The sequence below is a fragment of the Rhamphochromis longiceps genome, linkage group LG8, assembly GCF_057381845.1.
Source record: "Rhamphochromis longiceps isolate RC_006_pf linkage group LG8, R_longiceps_female_GT1.1, whole genome shotgun sequence".
In the NCBI taxonomy this organism is placed as follows: Eukaryota; Metazoa; Chordata; class Actinopteri; order Cichliformes; family Cichlidae; genus Rhamphochromis; species Rhamphochromis longiceps.
The window spans coordinates 1,769,627-1,787,964 of record NC_140564.1 but is presented as its reverse complement, the minus strand read 5'-3'; the positions used below and the strand labels follow the sequence as shown (position 1 = coordinate 1,787,964).

General features: G+C 48.6%; 1 protein-coding gene across 1 annotated transcript; it reads right to left on the bottom strand.

Moving 5' to 3' along the window:
- Positions 1–13,465: 13,465 nt before the first annotated feature.
- On the bottom strand, positions 13,466–16,394 carry LOC146662861 (uncharacterized). Its single transcript, XM_085415184.1, has 5 exons — positions 16,011–16,394; positions 15,423–15,764; positions 15,198–15,344; positions 14,663–15,044; positions 13,466–14,482 (listed from the first exon to the last, which is right to left on the bottom strand). Exons 1-5 carry the CDS (start codon positions 16,392–16,394, stop codon positions 13,674–13,676), a joined length of 2,064 nt encoding a protein of 687 aa, XP_085271310.1. The 3' UTR covers positions 13,466–13,673.
- Between the last annotated feature and the right edge of the window lie 1,944 nt (positions 16,395–18,338).

Below are 18,338 nucleotides of genomic sequence, written 5' to 3'. Positions count from 1 at the left end.
ACAGATATGATTCAATGCAGAGAGGTCTATTAATACATAGTGAGTGAGAAAGGTGACTGGAAAGGTAAAACTCAATGCATCATGGGAATCCCCCGGCAGCCTACGTCTATTGCAGCATAACTAAGGGAGGATTCAGGGTCACCTGGTCCAGCCCTAACTATATGCTTTAGCAAAAAGGAAAGTTTGAAGCCTAATCTTGAAAGTAGAGATAGTGTCTGTTTCCCGAATCCAAACTGGAAGCTGGTTCCACAGAAGAGGGGCCTGAAAACTGAAGGCTCTGCCTCCCATTCTACTTTTAAATACTCTAGGAACAACAAGTAGGCCTGCAGAGCGAGAGCGAAGTGCTCTAATAGGGTGATATGGTACTACAAGGTCATTAAGATAAGATGGGGCCTGATTATTTAAGACCTTGTATCTGAGGAGCAGGATTTTGAATTCAATTCTGGACACAACAGGAAGCCAATGAAGGGAAGCCAAAACAGGAGAAATATGCCCTCTCTTTCTAGTCCCTGTCAGGACTCTTGCTGCAGCATTTTGGATCAGCTGAAGGCTTTTCAGGGAGTTTTTTGGACATGCTGATAATAATGAATTACAGTCGTCCAGCCTGGAAGTAATAAATGCATGAACTAGTTTTTCAGCGTCACTCTGAGACAGGATATTTCTAACTTTAGAGATGTTGCACAAATGGAAGAAAGCAGTCTTACATATTTGTTTAATATGTGCGTTGAAGGACATGTCCTGGTCAAAAATGACTCCAAGGTTCCTCACAGTGTTACTGGAGGCCAAGGTAATGCCATCCAGAGTAAGAATCTGCTTAGATACCATATTTCTAAGCTTTTCAGGGCCGAGTACAATAACCTCAGTTTGATCTGAATTAAGAAGCAGAAAGTTAGCGGCCATCCAGGTCTTTATGTCTTTAAGACATTCCTGCAGTTTAACTCATTGGTGTGTGTCATCTGGCTTCATGGACAGATAGAGCTGGGTGTCATCAGCATAGCAGTGTAAATGTATGCTATGTCTTCTAATGATGCTGCCTAAGGGAAGCATGTATAATGTAAACAGAATTGGTCCTAGCACTGAACCCTGTGGAACTCCATAATTAACCTCAGTGTGTGAAGAGGACTCTCCATTTACATGAACAAATTGGAGTCTATTAGATAGATATGATACAAACCACTGCAGTGCAGTACCTGTAATACCTACAGCATGTTCTAATCGCTCTAATAGGATATTATGGTCGACAGTATCGAACGCTGCACTGAGGTCTAGCAGGACAAGCACAGAGATGAGTCCACTGTCAGAGGCCATAAGAAGATCATTTGTAACCTTCACTAAAGCTGTTTCTGTGCTGTGATGAGCTCTGAAACCTGACTGAAACTCTTCAAATAAGCCTCTGCAGATGATCTGTTAGCTGTTTGACAACTACTCTTTCAAGGATGTTTGATATGAAAGGAAGGTTGGAGATTGGCCTATAATTAGCTAAGACTGCTGGGTCTAGAGATGGCTTTTTGAGTAAAGGTTTAACTACAGCCAGCTTGAAGGCCTGTGGTACATAGCCGATCATTAGAGATAGGTTGATCATATTTAAGATCGAAGCATTAATTAATGGCAGGACTTCTTTGAGCAGTTTTGTAGGAATGGGATCTAAAAGACATGTTGATGGTTTGGAGGAAGTAATTATTGAAGTTAACTCAGAAAGATCAATTAGAGAAAAAGAGTCTAACTTAACATCAATGGTACTAAGAGTAGCTGTAGATAATATTACATCTGTGGGATGATTACTGGTCATTTTTTCTCTAATGATAAAAATTTTATTTGTGAAGAAGTTCATGAAGTCATTACTAGTTAACATTAAAGGGATTGTTGGCTCAAAAGAGCTCTGACTGTTTGTCAGCCTGGCTACAGAGCTGAAGAGAAACCTGGGGTTGTTCTTATTTTCTTCAATCAGTGATGAATAGTAAGATGTTCTGGCTTTGCGGAGGGCTTTCTTATAAAGCAGCTGTCATGTTTCGGCTGTGTGGCAGGCAGGAGAGGACCCAAACGCAAACTCACGGGGACAGAACTTGAACTCAAACACACAGCTTTAATTTGCTGGGAAAATAGAACACAGGCAATACAAAACTAAACTGGGAAAGCTAATCATAAAGTATACCAGGAGACACGGGGAGAATCACACACAGCATGAGGGAGACTACGACACTGACAAAGAGAAACACAGGGCTTAAATACACAGAGGGATAACGAGGGAATGAGACACAGAAGGAGAGCACAGCTGGGAGTAATCAGGCTGGACGAGACAAGGGAAGCAAAACTAGAAACACTCACATGAGACATGGACCTTCAAAGTAAAACAGGAAACACACTGACTGAATTCTAAACATGCAAACTTAACAGCAACTGGGGAGACAGAACATAGGGACCTGAAACATGGTACAAAAACGTCGCAGTGGACATAACATGGAACACAGGGAAGCCATATTACAAAGCCAAAGAACTAAACCTATGATAACCATAACAGACCTAGGGAAACAAGAAACAGTACAACAAAGGACTCAAAACATAAACCATAATATAAAAACACGAGATCTCTTCAAAATAAAATAGGAAACATAATGAGACGCCGCCATGACAACCAGAACTTGACAACGTAAGACACAGACATGAAACACATGAAGAGCAGGGGAGACTTAACATGGGTTGGAAACACAAGGGGGAACTAATAAGCAAATGAACATAGGAGACCTAATGAGCTTAAACATACTATAAACATCAAAATGAACTAAAACTCAAAACACTGGGTCATAAGACCCAGGATCGTGACAGCAGCAAACTATTCCTCCAGGTTAAATGATGATCCTCTAAATTTGTGACACGCCATTTCCTCTCCAGATTACGAGTCATCTGCTTTAGGGTATGTGTTTGAGAATTATACCACGGAGTCAGGTACTTCTGATTAGAGACCTTAGTTTTCACAGGAGCTACAGTATCCAGAGTCGTACGCAGTGAGGAGGTGAAATTATTAACAAGATGATCGACCTCTGTTGGGGTAGCGTTCAGATAGCTGCTCTGCTCTATGTTGGTACAGGGCATTGAAGATGATAACAGTGGGTGGATTATATTCTTAAACTTAGTTACAGCGCTTTCAGAAAGACATCTACTGTGATAAAGTCTACTCTCCACTGCTGTGTAATCAATTATTGTAAATGTAAATGTTATGATCAGACAGGAGAGGGTTTTCAGGAAACACTGTTAAATGTTCAGTTTCTATGCCATATGTTAAAACAAGATCTAGAGTGTGATTAAAGTGGTGGGTGGGTTCTTTTACATTTTGAGAGAAACCAATTGAGTCTAATAACAGATTAAATGCCATGTTGAGGCTGTCATTTTTAGCATCTACATGGATGTTAAAATCACCCACAATAATTATTTTATCTGAGCTCAGAACTAAATTAGATATAAAGTCTGAGAAATCAGACAGAAACTCTGTGTAAGGCCCAGGTGGACGATAGATGATAACAAGTAAGACTGGTTTCTGAGTTTCACAGCTGGGGTGGACGAGGCTAAGCATCAGGCTTTCAAATGAATTAAAATTCTGTCTGGGTCTTTCGTTGATTAATAGGCTGGTGTGAAAAATTGCTGCCACACCGCCCCCTCAGCCTGTGCTTCGAGGTTTCTGGTAGTTAGAATGACTCAGGGGTGTTGATTCATTTAAACTAACATAATCATCCTGCTGCAACCAGGTTTCTGTAAGGCAGAGTAAATCAATTTGTTGATCAATTATTAAGTCATGTACTAACAGAGACTTGGAGGAGAGAGACCTAATATTTAATAATCCACATTTCACTGTTTTACTTTTTGGTTCAGATGTGGATACTGTATTGTTCTTTCTTTGTAATTGTTTATGTTTAAGTTGTTTGTTGCTGGTTTTTAGTTTGTTTTTTTGTCTTTTTGGAAGCTGACACAGTTACCTGATTCCTCAAATCCTCCAGTATTTGCATCATGTGTGGAAGACATGATTATCTTTTGGACTTCACGTGGGTTGTACACATCACTGTCTAATGCTAGTTGAGAGACAGGGTGAGTTGGCTTGGAGACCGTTCTCCATCCTTTTACTTTAGAAGTGGTTTCAGCTACAACCTCTTCAAACTCTTTATTCTTCGCAGCCTGTCTACATAGCAGGGGAGTCCATCTATTATCATCTGGTTCATTTGTTGACGTGAGAAAAGTGTGGGTGAGATTGTCTTTGACGACTGAGCAGTTTTATAGGCACCATCTACACGCCACATAATGTCTGGGTTCGAAATGCTGGGAAGGTACAGAGGGAGGGTGGAAGCCAACTTTATGACAGATTCAAACTCCACCAGGGCTTTAACACCAGTACCTTGCCCTGTCTGTCTTACTCGACGAACTTTGTCAACACAGCCAAATTGCATACAGAATTCTGTAATTTGGTCATCAGTATCTGTTGCTGTAATCCTTTCAGTGTATACACTCTTCTTCATATCAGTACCACATTCCTGTTCTGCATACATTGTGAAAAAAGGTAACACTGAATAACCAACAACTGTGAAACATTAAACAAAGACTAACAAAAATCAGCTAAATGGAAGTGTTTTCAAAAAAATTTCCATCTACTTCTCCTGGCTCGCTAACTTCTGTAATGGGCACGTAATTGATTAATTAAAATGTAAGGAGTAGAACGCAGATATTTGCAAACAAAACACAAATGTCCTCATTTCTTGTGTCAAGTTAACATACATTCACTTAGGTCTTTTAGTAAGCAGTGGTGAACAATGCTATGCTTTTAAACTTAACAAGGAGTACTAACTTCTCATTAGCAATATTGTCTGACAACAAACAAGAAATTTAGCCTAAATACACAAAGTCTGAACTGAGAAGGTTGCTGTACTCAGCGCAGCAGATTTCATTTGACACACATTTCCATTTTTCCTGATGGAAATTAACTGTGGTCTGTGTGCTATACAGACACACACATGCAGTTGTGGAAACCATAACATTACACTACCACGTATGTACTGTATGGCACTGCTATGTCTGTGTGTAAGCTGGTAAAAATGCTACCCACTGCTGTGGCTCCAGTATCCTTTCTCTCTGTTAGTGAGTATCAATGACCTGTGAAGACTTTTGGTAGAGATGAAAACAACATGATCTGGGAACATATTGAATAATCAATGTAAGGTAATTTACTCTGATTACCCTGGTACGTGTACGAAACACCTAAATGGGAGTTGGGGCCTTGTAAATCACCACCCCACCTTCCCTTTTACTCTTGCTGCCTTCAAAGGGGAAAAATCCATACTCAGCAAATACAATCTAATTTCTTCTTGCCCTGCCATTTTAAATAGCCCACATTAAATTAAGTCGGTAAAAACAGAAATCGATCTTTCTGTTGACCATCTCAGCACGGAGCTTCACACCATCGGGCCCATAATCACCACTGATCCCTGAGAGAAATGAACCTACAGAGATGGGACAGGATGGTATGGATTTGTGTTTGTGGGGGAGACACACCTAACAGCAGTGCTGCTGTATGGCTTTGAATATATTTGGTTATCAACCTAAACAATATTTTTAAGATACATTATCTTCTTCATTTTTCTGAAAGCACCTTTTGTTCCCATGAAGTCAGAGTGAGCAGATCGATCCCACTGATTTGCTGGAAGTCACTTTATTCAATTGAAATTCATTCGTATCATCTTCAGTTCTCCTTCACTCACACACACACACACACACACACACACACACACACACACACACACACACACACACACACACACACACACACACACACACACACACACACTGTCACGGGGTCCCCTTCCAGACCTCTCCCGGACAAACACAGGCGTAGTCGGTAAGGTATTAGTGTGGATACTTTATTTGAAACGGCCTCCCCAGTGCATAAAAAGATGGTTACAAAGACATAAAACTGAGATCCGCGCTACACAGCCTGTATGTTACAACACACTCCCCTTCATATCCGGCTCGCCGTCTCTTATATCCCGTAACCCCTCCCCCTTGGCGTCACCACCAATTCTTTATTCTAACTTTAATCCCCGTCTCCCTCCCCCAGAATTTCTTTTTCATTCTACACTCACAAAACATATACATTGATACAGGCTCTCAACTATTTCCCGGAAGTCTACCCGACTTCATATACACATTAACGGCCCACGTAATGAGGCCATTCTCATGACGGTCCAGACACACGTGAACTCATTATTTAAACCCCACGCCCCCATACCATCGGCTTGCGTCACCCTGCACGATTGGCGATCCCCCGCACGTCTCCCCGACCGACGCCCTTAACAAGTAAGTGGGAACCAAAATCTAGCCACCCCCGATGCGGCTCACAACTTGCTCCTCACCCCTTTTATTCCTCTACTCGGTCGACAGGAAGATACGCCGCCCCTGGTGCCAAATCGAACTAATGGTGGCGATCTAATGGTGGCGGTGCCATACTCAGCGGACTCTGCCTTGAGACGGGTCACTCCGTCACATCATCCCCTTCCCCCCGGAGGTTGGCGATGTGCGGCAACCTAGAGAGGTAATCCGCCACCACATTGAGTGTACCTGGTCTGTGCCGGATGGCGAACCTGAAAGGTTGCAGTGAGAGGTACCAGCGTGTAAGTCGGCTATTATGATCCTTCATGGACTGGATCCAGGTAAGCGCCCGATGATCAGTCTCCAACACAAACTCTCTTCCCAGTAAGTAATACCGGAGTTTCTCCAGCGCCCACTTAATCGCCAGAGCCTCCTTCTCCACCGTCGAGTAATTGGTCTCCCGCGGCAGCAGCTTGCGGCTCAGATATAGGATCGGGTGCTCCTCGCCCGGGTCCCCTTGAACCAACACGGCTCCCAGGCCGCTCTTGGAGGCATCCACCTGGACCAAAAACTGCTTCTTAAAGTCCGGACTCCAGAGCACGGGGGTCGAACACAGGCAAGTTTTCAGTCCCTGGAACGCCTGTTCACATGCTGCGGTCCATATGACCGGATTTCGTTGGTTCTTCCCCAGTAATGTCGTCAGCGGCGCCGCCATTGTTGCAAACTGGGGCACAAACCTTCGGTACCAACCAACCAGTCCCAGGAAAGCCCGCACCTCCTTCTTGGTGCGAGGCCGAGGACAATTCTGGATAGCTTCCACCTTATCCAGCTGCGGTCGCACCTCTCCTCGTCCCACCTGGTAGCCCAAGTAGCGAGTCTCCTGCCGCGCCCATTCACACTTCGAGGGGTTCAGAGTCAGCCCGGCCTTATGAATTCTTCCCAAGACCTCCGACAGATGCTGCATATGCTCCTCCCACATGTGGCTGAAGATGACGACATCATCCAGGTAGGCGGCGCTATAACCGTCACAGCCCTGTAACAACTTGTCCATCAGCCTTTGGAAGGTAGCCGGTGCCCCATGTAGGCCAAAGGGCATCACGGTAAACTGGAAGAGCCCGGCAGGGGTCCTGAAAGCAGTGTACAGCCTCGACGTCTCCTCCAGTGGCACCTGCCAGTAGCCTTTGCACAAGTCCAAAGTGGTGATATACTGGGCAGCCCCAATCTTCTCCAGCAAATCCTCAATTCGCGGCATGGGGTACGCATCAAACTCGGAGATGGCATTTAGCTTTCGAAAGTCGATGCAGATGCGTAAAGAGCCATCCTTTTTGAAGATAATGACCACCGGGCTGCACCATTCGGAGCAGGACGGCTCGATCACTCCAAGCTCCAGCATCTTCTCCACCTCCTGTCGCAGCTTCTCCACCAAGTGTTGCGGAACCCGATAGGGCCGTTGCCGGATGGGCTGTCCCTCTTTTAGCCGGATCACGTGTTCAACCAAGGTAGTCCGACCTGGGTTAACGGAACACAGCGAAGGCGTCTCCTGCAGAATTTTCAGTAGCTCCGCAGCCTGCTGTGAGGTCAGATGAGTCAATACCGGAGACCTTGGATCCGTAGCCTGCTCAGGTTCACTCTGTCCTCCTCCTTGCACCACCCTGGCCATCAGTGCCTCCCTCGGAGCCGGACGGGGCTGCTCCACCCATTCCTTCAGGAAGTTCACATGGTAGGTTTGTTTCGGTTTCTTTTTTCCCGGATGATGGATCTCATACGTCACTGGTCCCATTCGGCGAAGCACGATATAGGGCCCTTGCCATTTCGCCAGCAGTTTACTGTTGGAAGAAGGGAGAAGTAACAGCACCTTTTGTCCGGGCTGAAACTCACGTTGCCGGGCCTGTTGGTCATACCAGATCTTCTGGCTTCGTTGAGCATCCCGCAGATTGGCTTCGGCCTCGGCCTGGTACCGCTCCAACCGCTCTCTCATCTCCAGCACAAACTGCACCACCCCTTTCTCATTTGGAGCCACGGTCGAAGACTCCCACCCCTTTCGAACGAGATCAAGCGGCCCCTGTACCTCCCACCCATAGAGTAACTCAAAGGGGGAGAACCCCGTGGACGCCTGTGGAACCTCTCTATACGCGAACAAAAGAAAGGGTAACCACTGGTCCCAATCTTTTCCCGTGTCTGACACAAACTTCTGTAACATCCGTTTGAGAGTCTGATTAAACCTCTCCACCAACCCATCTGTCTGTGGATGGTACGGTGACGTCTTGATGGCCGAAACGCCTAACTGAGTGTGGAAGAGCTGCATTAACTTCGACGTAAAGTTAGTCCCTTGGTCGGTCAAAATCTCATCAGGTATCCCCACCCGAGAAAACAACTGTATCAGTGCGCGCAGAACATTAGGGGCTGTGATCGCTCGCAACGGAAACGCCTCTGGGAAACGGGTCGCGTAATCACACACCACCAATATGTACTGATAACCCCGACCACTTTTTACTAACGGACCCACAATGTCCATAGCTACCCTACGGAAGGGGATAGAGATGACCGGCAAGGGTTGTAGCAGAGCCCGATCCGATTTGCGCGCTGGGCAAGTTTTCTGACACACAGGGCATGCACGACAGTACTTCTGTACATCCGTATACATTGACGGCCAAAAGAAACGCGTACTAACCCGTAAATAGGTTTTTTGGCGACCCAAATGGCCTGCCCAGGGGAGGGTATGAGCTAAATGCAGAATGAGAGGTCTACAACTAGCAGGGATCACAAGCCGCTGGTGGTCCCCATCAACTGCATACAACACATTTTTCTCAACCACAAACTTCTCTTTTCCTCCCCATTTCCCTGTTCCCCCTTCAGGCACATTAGCAAACAACACTTCCAATGTCTCATCCTCCCTTTGCAACACAGAAATATTTTCAGGTACATCCCATTTCATGTTCTTATTGCCCGGTCCCTGGGACCATAGCTGCTTCTCAAAGCGGCGTTGGCGACGAGATTTTCTCGGCCCTTTCGTGCCACCCTCGCACAGACTACTGTCCAAGTCTGGCAGGGGTTGGCATCCCGCCTTCGCCTGGGCCCTAGTGACCACTGGGCCTAACACCTTCATTTGAACATTCCCCGTTTCCCTCCCTTTTGTCTCTGTGTCCCGCTCTTCTTTTTCTTGCAACAAATCCATCAGCACAGGCACATCCATCCCCAGAATAACCTCTACCGGCAAATTCTGTACCACCCCAACAGACAATAAATATGGCTGGTCATTAATAGTCACTGTTATTTCCACCTTTGGGTAGGGATGTTTGTCACCATGCACACATAACACTTCTTCTTGTCGACTATAGTCCACACAGTTCACTGGTACCAAGCTTTGCTTAATTAATGACATAAAACTACCAGTGTCCAGCAAAGCAGTAACCCGCTGCCCATTTACCATTACAGTTTTATAGCGTTGCCCCTCAGCTGGCTGGACCTTTGTTGGTTCCGCCTCCAGCCGAGGTGCATAGCAGGCCCCAGTGACTTTGGCCTTCCGGATGGGGCACACCGAGGCTTTATGGCCTGGCTGCTGGCAGTAATAACAAAGAAAGTCCTTACCCGCTCCTCGTAGAGTGGATACCTTGGGGGCCCCGGATGGCTCGGGGTTACTCTCCCGCTTCGGCAGACCCGCTGATTGCGGGGACGATCGCTGTGGCGTCCCAGCTGAGCGGACCGGGGCCGCTCCTCTCCGCGCATTGAAATACTGCGTCACCAACTTGGCTGCGGCCAGTCCGTCCGCGGGCTCATGCTCCCTCACCCAGGTCCTCACCTCCCCTGGAAGAACTCGAATTAGCTGCTCCAAAATAATCGCTTCTCCCATCTCGTCCTTCGTATGCTGCTCTGGTCGCAGCCAGCGTCGGTACAGTCCTTTCAGCCGGTAGTAAGTCTCGGTGGGGCTCTCCCCAGGTGGAATAATATTAGAGCGAAACCGCTGCCGATACGTCTCCGGGGAAATGTCAAATTTAACTAACAAGGCAGCTTTTAAATCCTCATAACAGTGGGCTCTTTCTTCATCCATTGCGGTATAGGCCTCCAACGCCTTCCCCGCTAGCAACGGAACTAGCCGACAGGCCCATTCATTCTCCGGCCATCTCCAGGTTCTGGCCACCCGCTCAAAGCGCAACAAATAGTTCTCAATATCTTCCCCCATCTGGTACGGTGGAATCTTTGGCCCCTCCGATCGCCTCCACTCTCCGCCCGTCTGGTCGAGGCTACTTGTCGTTGCCAGGGACTGGCGAGCCGGTTCCTCCAGTAACGACGGCCGGTATTCTCGCTGCCGGGCCGGGGTAGGCAGCACCATCCTGGGGCTACTCGCTGTTACCGTGCTCGGTGTAGCCATAGCGGCCGTAGTGCTAGCTCCCGCTAACACTTGCCCTGAGCTTTGCTGACTAGCTGAATCCGCAGGCAACAGCGCATTAGGAGAGGGAACGGTCCTCAGCCCCCTGAGTTCAGCCAGGAAATCCACCTTTCTCCTTTGCTGTCCCGCCAGGAAGTCCCTCATCATCTGAAGCAGCTCCCCATTAGGGTCCCATGCCGCGGTCGACCCCGTGGCCACCTCGGGGCCACCCCGGACGGAAACCACCTCCTCCTCCGCTGACGACGACGACGCCGGCACCGTTTCCCACGCCTCCTCCTCTACTGTCCGCTCCGTCAGAACCTCAGGCTGCTGGGACCGCAGCCCTGTGCGCTTAGCGGGGAGACGCGATTTCTTCTTCCGACTAGCCATCCCACTTCTGACACCATATGTCACGGGGTCCCCTTCCAGACCTCTCCCGGACAAACACAGGCGTAGTCGGTAAGGTATTAGTGTGGATACTTTATTTGAAACGGCCTCCCCAGTGCATAAAAAGATGGTTACAAAGACATAAAACTGAGATCCGCGCTACACAGCCTGTATGTTACAACACACTCCCCTTCATATCCGGCTCGCCGTCTCTTATATCCCGTAACCCCTCCCCCTTGGCGTCACCACCAATTCTTTATTCTAACTTTAATCCCCGTCTCCCTCCCCCAGAATTTCTTTTTCATTCTACACTCACAAAACATATACATTGATACAGGCTCTCAACTATTTCCCGGAAGTCTACCCGACTTCATATACACATTAACGGCCCACGTAATGAGGCCATTCTCATGACGGTCCAGACACACGTGAACTCATTATTTAAACCCCACGCCCCCATACCATCGGCTTGCGTCACCCTGCACGATTGGCGATCCCCCGCACGTCTCCCCGACCGACGCCCTTAACAAGTAAGTGGGAACCAAAATCTAGCCACCCCCGATGCGGCTCACAACTTGCTCCTCACCCCTTTTATTCCTCTACTCGGTCGACAGGAAGATACGCCGCCCCTGGTGCCAAATCGAACTAATGGTGGCGACGGGTCACTCCGTCACACACACACACACACACACACACACACACACACACACACACACACACACACACTGACTATTTTGTGCCTCAAGGTGCTTTATATTGTAAAGATCCTACAATAATACAAACTTCACAAGAATAGTGGGAGTGGTGGTCTTGATGAGCCTGGATTCTCTTTCATTTCATCGGCATAAAGTCGTAGGAGACAAACAACAAACAACCTTTATTTGCCATATACACAATCACACAGGGTACAACATGTAGTGAAATGCTTGTGTCCGAGCTGTGGACAGACTGCAGATGTAGTTGCGCCACCCCAGGGCTTGGTTTTTAGTATGGGGGGGTCTAGCCAGGACCCTTACCGGATACTGGGTGGGAACTGAGCTTGAGATTCCCGCTCTAAAGGTGTGTAGTCTTACTGCTACACGTTCCAGCTACGAGGAAATACACATTTTACTGACAGGTGCATATGCAACACAAGTGTTGATGATGTAGAAAGCTTTCAGGAAACGGTACACGTCATTATTATATTTGTGCTGAGTACTATATTAATGTAATAATAAAATCATATTAATACACTAGATTACAAGCTTTTAATTTAGTTTGCCTCCACACCCAAACTGACAGCCAGGTACAGTCAGGGGTTAAAGCAGGTTTCTGCATGTGGGAAAACCCACAAGCTCGGCTGTAGTGGCTCAGAGTGGGGAAATATCACACCTCTTAGTGAGCTCCAGCAGATGTTTGTGTGTGCAGGCTGTGATCAGCTGACCAGCCACTTTAAGTTTCACTGCTCTTTGTTGATTTGCATGACTGAATTCAACAATATTTCACAAGTTATCTTGGCTGATTTCCATCCCCTACACTGACAGCACCCTGTTTATAAAGTGAATGATTGTAAGCATCATCAGCCTTACTGTGAATAATCAGACACCTCAGTTTGTTTCACAATATGACAAATATAACTTCACGTTACACAGATCCAATGTGTGATTTAAAAAGAATCATGACATTACATGTGAGCGTTAAATGTCCAGTGTATCCAGTCCCCCGGTGCAGTCTTTATCTGTGATTGCATACAGCTGCCATACTGAGCCAGTACACACAGTGTGTGACAGGCTGCATAGAAACTATTTGTGTGGTTGATTTTTGCTGACATTTGCTGAGCTGATAGAAATATTACATTTAAAATTACCTCCACTTTTAAAACATGTTGCTTCCTTTTTGCTCGCCTCTCTTTTGCTCCTCTGAAATACTGTGGACCTTATGGACATCTACTCTGTAAATGCTGTTCTGTGCAGTGCTGTAGAATATGCATCAATTATGTTTTTGCCGTCTTCATCCCTTTTTATGTGATAGATAAACCAACAGGACTGTCTTTTATGCATCATTGTTGGATGTTTAAATTGCACAGTAAAAGTAAAATGTTGTCAGAAAAAGAAATACTCAAGTCAAGCACAGATAACTAAAAATGTCACGGCTGGCGGAGTGAGCCGTGTGGAGTGGAGGAAAAGGAGGACCCAAAATGCAGCAAACTGATGATACGAGTGAAGTTTATTTACACGGTGGCAGTGGCAAAAACAGGCAATGAAGCATGAGTAATGACAAACCTAAACTGGGAGAAACTAAAGAGCAAACCTGAAATCTTACAAAACGGAGAGCGGAGCAGAGAGACGCAGACCAAGGACCAGGATACCAAGAAACACAGACGAGCCGACAATGAACACAGACCGACACCCACTATATATACACACACACACAAGGTAATCGGGTAATCGCACACAGGAGGGAAGAACAGCTGATCTGAATACACATGATGACTGGAGGACACAAGCTGAACACAATGACAACAGACACAGACTTTCAGAACAAAACAGGAAATCTAGAACCCGAACCGGACACAAGGGGGGAGGACACAGAATAACTAGAACAGAGGGAAATAATCACAAAACACAAAACGCTGGGTCAACGACCCAGGACCATGACAGTACCCCCCCTCCAAGGGCTGGCCCCAGACAGCCCAAAACAAAAACAGACGACCAACCCAGGGCGGGCGGCGGGGGCCCAGGACGGAGGGACCAACACAAGCTCCAGCGAACCGAGAGAATTGTCCAAAACAAAAACACACATGCTGGAGCACGAGAACAAAACACAGTTCAGGAGGCCGGCCCGGAGGCTGACAACTCAGAAGTCCAGGACAGTTCATCTTCTGAGGCCGGCCACGTCGGCGACGTAGATCCATAAGCCGACCGAGCGGAAGGCAGCGGTGGCGGAGTGGAGGCAGTTCAGGGGGCCGACCGTGCACACGGCAGCGGCGGCGACGGGGAAACCGTTCAGGCGGCCGACCGTACGGACAGCAACGGCGGCGACGAGGAAACCGTTCAGGCGGCCGACCGTGCGGACAGCAATGGCGACGATGACACAAGTCTGGAGGCCGACCGCGCGGAAGGCAGCGGCGGCGTCTAGGAGGTCGTCCATATTGACGATGACGCTCCACCAGCGGCCTGGTAGATGACCGCCGATGTCGAGGCGGCAGTTCGGGACCCGAAGGTGGCGTGGCCGTCGCAGCACCAGACGAGACCGAAGCAGCGGCTGGTCCAGGCGCGGCTGAAGCTGAAGCGGAGGCTGGACCAGGTGCGGCTGAAGCTGAAGCAGAGGCCGGACCAGGCGCGGCTGAAGCTGAAGCGGAGGCCGGACCAGGCGAGGCTGAAGCAGAGGCCGGACCAGGCGAGGCTGAAGCAGAGGCCGGACCAGGCGAGGCTGAAGCAGAGGCCGGACCAGGCGAGGCTGAAGCAGAGGCCGGACCAGACGAGGCTGAAGCGGAGGCCGGACCAGGCGCGGCTGAAGCGGAGGCCGGACCAGACGAGGCTGAAGCAGAGGCCGGACCAGACGAGACTGAAGCAGAGGCCGGACCAGACGAGACTGAAGCAGAGGCCGGACCAGGCGAGGCAGATGACGAGGCTGCAGCCGGGCCAGGCGAGGCAGATGACGATGCTGCAGCCGGGCCAGGCGAGGCAGATGACGATGCTGCACCGGGCGAGGATGAAGGCTCGGAGGCTGCAGCTGGCGAGGATGATGAGGCTGCAGCAGGCGACGGCGTGGAAGCCGGAGACTGTAGCGCTGCAGGCGTGGAAGAAGCTGCTGCTGCCCATGGCGTGGATGAAGCTGCAGCTGGCGAGGATGATGAGGCTGCAGTTGGCAGCTGGACGGGCTCCTCGGGCCCTCCAGCTGACGAGGCAGGAGGCTGGCTAGGTTCTCCTGAACCTCCAGCTGACGAGTCTTGAGGCTGGACGGGCTCCTCGGGCCCCCCAGCTGACGAGTCTTGAGGCTGGACGGGCTCCTCGGGCCCCCCAGCTGACGAGACAGGAGGCTGGCTAGGTTCTCCTGAACCTCCAGCCGATGAGTCTTGAGGCTGGACGGGCTCCTCGGGCCATCCAGCTGGCGAGACAGGAAGCTGGGCGGGCTCCTCGGGCCCCCCAGCAGGCGAAGCAGGAGGCTGGACGGGCTCCTCGGGCCCCCCAGCGAAAACAGTCTCTGGACCAGTGGGCACCGGGGCCCCTGGAACACACAGGTCAGAACCAGCAGGCGCACGGGCCTCTGGCAGGCACAGTTCAGAACCAGCAGGCGCACGGGCCTCTGGCAGGTACGGGTCAGAACCAGCAGGCACACGGGCCTCTGGCAGGTACGGGTCAGAACCAGCAGGCACACGGGCCTCTGGCAAACACAAGGCAGACTGCAGCTGCACAGAGCATTGACCCAGCTCGGGCAGCGACAGCCGGATACAGTCCTCAGCTGGCTTCTTAATCTCCAGGGGTCCAGAGTCGGCCGGGGGCTGGGACCCAGCCTCTGGGGAGGCCCTGGAGTGTGTCACAGTCTCTGGGCTGGCCAGCTTTTGAGGACTGATTACAATATTATGTGGTGTGTCTCTCTGCTTGACATGAACAGGTGAAAAATAGTTCTTTCCGGGTTGGATGGACTTAACTTGTTGTGCAGGAGGAGTTGGTGACAACGATGGCTGAATAGGTGATAATAAGGCGGATGAGTCTCTTGTCAACTGAGCTATTGACTGAGCTATGGATTGTAACCAAGTGTCTAATAGGTCTGGCTGTGACTGTAATGGGGGTGACGGTTGAGTGGCTAACTGAGCTAGTGGCTGCTGGGCAGCTAACTGAGCTACCGGCAGGGCAGCCGACTCAAAAAACACAGCCCCGGAATAAACAGACACACAGTCCAAAACAGAAAAAGGGTCCTTTTCACTCACCACAGCTGGCAGTTCCAAAGTCCTAGTCTTCGGCTGTGGGGTGATGCGCCGACGGCGCGATCGTCGCTTCCTCCCTGGCAAAACCTCCGGCGGGCCGGGCAAAACCTCCGGCGGGCCGGGCAAAATCTTCGCCGCCGGGCTGAGTTGGGAAGCGGTAGCGGCTGGTGGGTGAAGGTGCAGTTCGTTGAGTATGAAGTCCTGTGCGAGCGGGTGAAGAGAGTCCAGCAGCCAGGAGTGAGCAGAGATGAGCTGCTGTAGCCTGGCTTCTACAGCGCGGAGACACTCTTCCCCCTCATGCTCGAGCCATAGGTTAACCAACCTGGAAACAGAGTCAATTAGTTCCTCCCGAAGCTCCTCGGGAGGTGCGGATGCCGCTGGGTCCATGTTTGGTCGGCTCGTACTGTCACGGCTGGCGGAGTGAGCCGTGTGGAGTGGAGGAAAAGGAGGACCCAAAATGCAGCAAACTGATGATACGAGTGAAGTTTATTTACACGGTGGCAGTGGCAAAAACAGGCAATGAAGCATGAGTAATGACAAACCTAAACTGGGAGAAACTAAAGAGCAAACCTGAAATCTTACAAAACGGAGAGCGGAGCAGAGAGACGCAGACCAAGGACCAGGATACCAAGAAACACAGACGAGCCGACAATGAACACAGACCGACACCCACTATATATACACACACACACAAGGTAATCGGGTAATCGCACACAGGAGGGAAGAACAGCTGATCTGAATACACATGATGACTGGAGGACACAAGCTGAACACAATGACAACAGACACAGACTTTCAGAACAAAACAGGAAATCTAGAACCCGAACCGGACACAAGGGGGGAGGACACAGAATAACTAGAACAGAGGGAAATAATCACAAAACACAAAACGCTGGGTCAACGACCCAGGACCATGACAAAAAATTCTACTTACGTACAGAAACAAAGTATTTATACTTATATATACTTATGTTACTTCCTGCCTTTGTGTAAGACAAACATATTACATATTCACGTTTCTTAATAATGGTGTTTTTTACTATATTTAATGATCATAATAGGACGACGGGCTCAGCCTGATGAGTAACGCTGGACTAACTCTGACAGCGTCTCTGTCTGAATGCTTCATGCAGACAGCTGTGTGGAGCGTCGGACTGGATTCGTGCCTGTAAAGGGGAGGTAGGTTGTAAACAGTATGAAAAAAGCTTGTGTCAAACTGGTTCCTCTTGTTGATTGGTGGAGATACTGGCATGGACATGGAAGACCTGAATTGGTAATTCCTTTGTCCAGTAATACTGGAAGTGACGTAGGCGACTGCAGGGACTGGGTGACGTCTCTTTACTGTAGCTCTGTGACGATGACCTGATTTTACGTTTAGACTAATACCAGCACTTATCCATACCTCTGACTGTGCATTTTGTATGTGTGTGTGGCAGGCCGTAGTCCTTCTTTATATTTTAATAAAGTTTCTTTTAACAGGTGTGATGTTAGATTTAACTCTGCACTATAAAGCGTTAATATGCTTATTAATTTAATCAAATCAGTTATCAGTGTAATGCAAACTGGTCCTCACAGATCAACATGCACACACATGCAGAAAGATTCAAGATTCAAGATTCGTTATTTGTCACGTGCATGGTTATACAGGTAGGGAACACACAGTGAAACGTGACCTGATACGCTCCTCGACTGTGCAAAGAAAAAAGAGACAGACAGAACTTTATATACAGTGAATGAGTATATACAAGGAGGGCATTATGTGCAGCAAGTGGGTGAGCTATGCACATTATACTGTATAAATAGAAATCAAATCAAATCAAATGAGAAATGAGAACAAGGGGGTGTAGCAGTGAGAGCTGATCCATGGGTGAATATCATGGTGATACATGTAAGTAGTGATGTTGGCAGTGATGCTGCAGGCTGTGCGATGTGGGAAACACAGACACAGAACTAAACGGAGGCATGTACAGTGTTCATTATTCATGGTGTGGCCCTCCGTGCCTTTATTTGCATGTATATGATTTATACAGAGCATGGATGGAAATCACCACGGTGTGTTTGTGCATTGCTATGTGTTAATGCAGAGAGTTTTCATGTGGGGTGAATGATACCGAGACCGTGTTCTCCTTTTTACACTTTAATTTTTGTGTTTTACATTCCACTTATTAAAGGAAATTAATTCTGTGATGAACATGTGCTTCATGCAATCACCATTTTTCAGATCTGTTAAAATCATTCAACCTTTAGGCCAAACTGAGGGAATCAAGCAGCAGTTCTTGTAGAGAGCCCGGCCCCAGTAGCTCAGTTTGTTGGAGTTATTCATCCACTTGC

Bases quoted from the DNA above. Each gene is read 5' to 3' on its own strand.
- LOC146662861 (XM_085415184.1), bottom strand. From the start codon at position 16,394: ATGGACCCAGCGGCATCCGCACCTCCCGAGGAGCTTCGGGAGGAACTA. The intron at 15,345-15,422 runs GCCCGTGTGCCT...TGCCTGCCAGAG, and splicing joins CTGACCCGTACCTGCCAGAG to GCCCGTGCGCCTGCTGGTTC. The intron at 15,045-15,197 runs GTCTCGCCAGCT...GGGCCCGAGGAG, and splicing joins AGGAGCCCGCCCAGCTTCCT to CCCGTCCAGCCTCAAGACTC.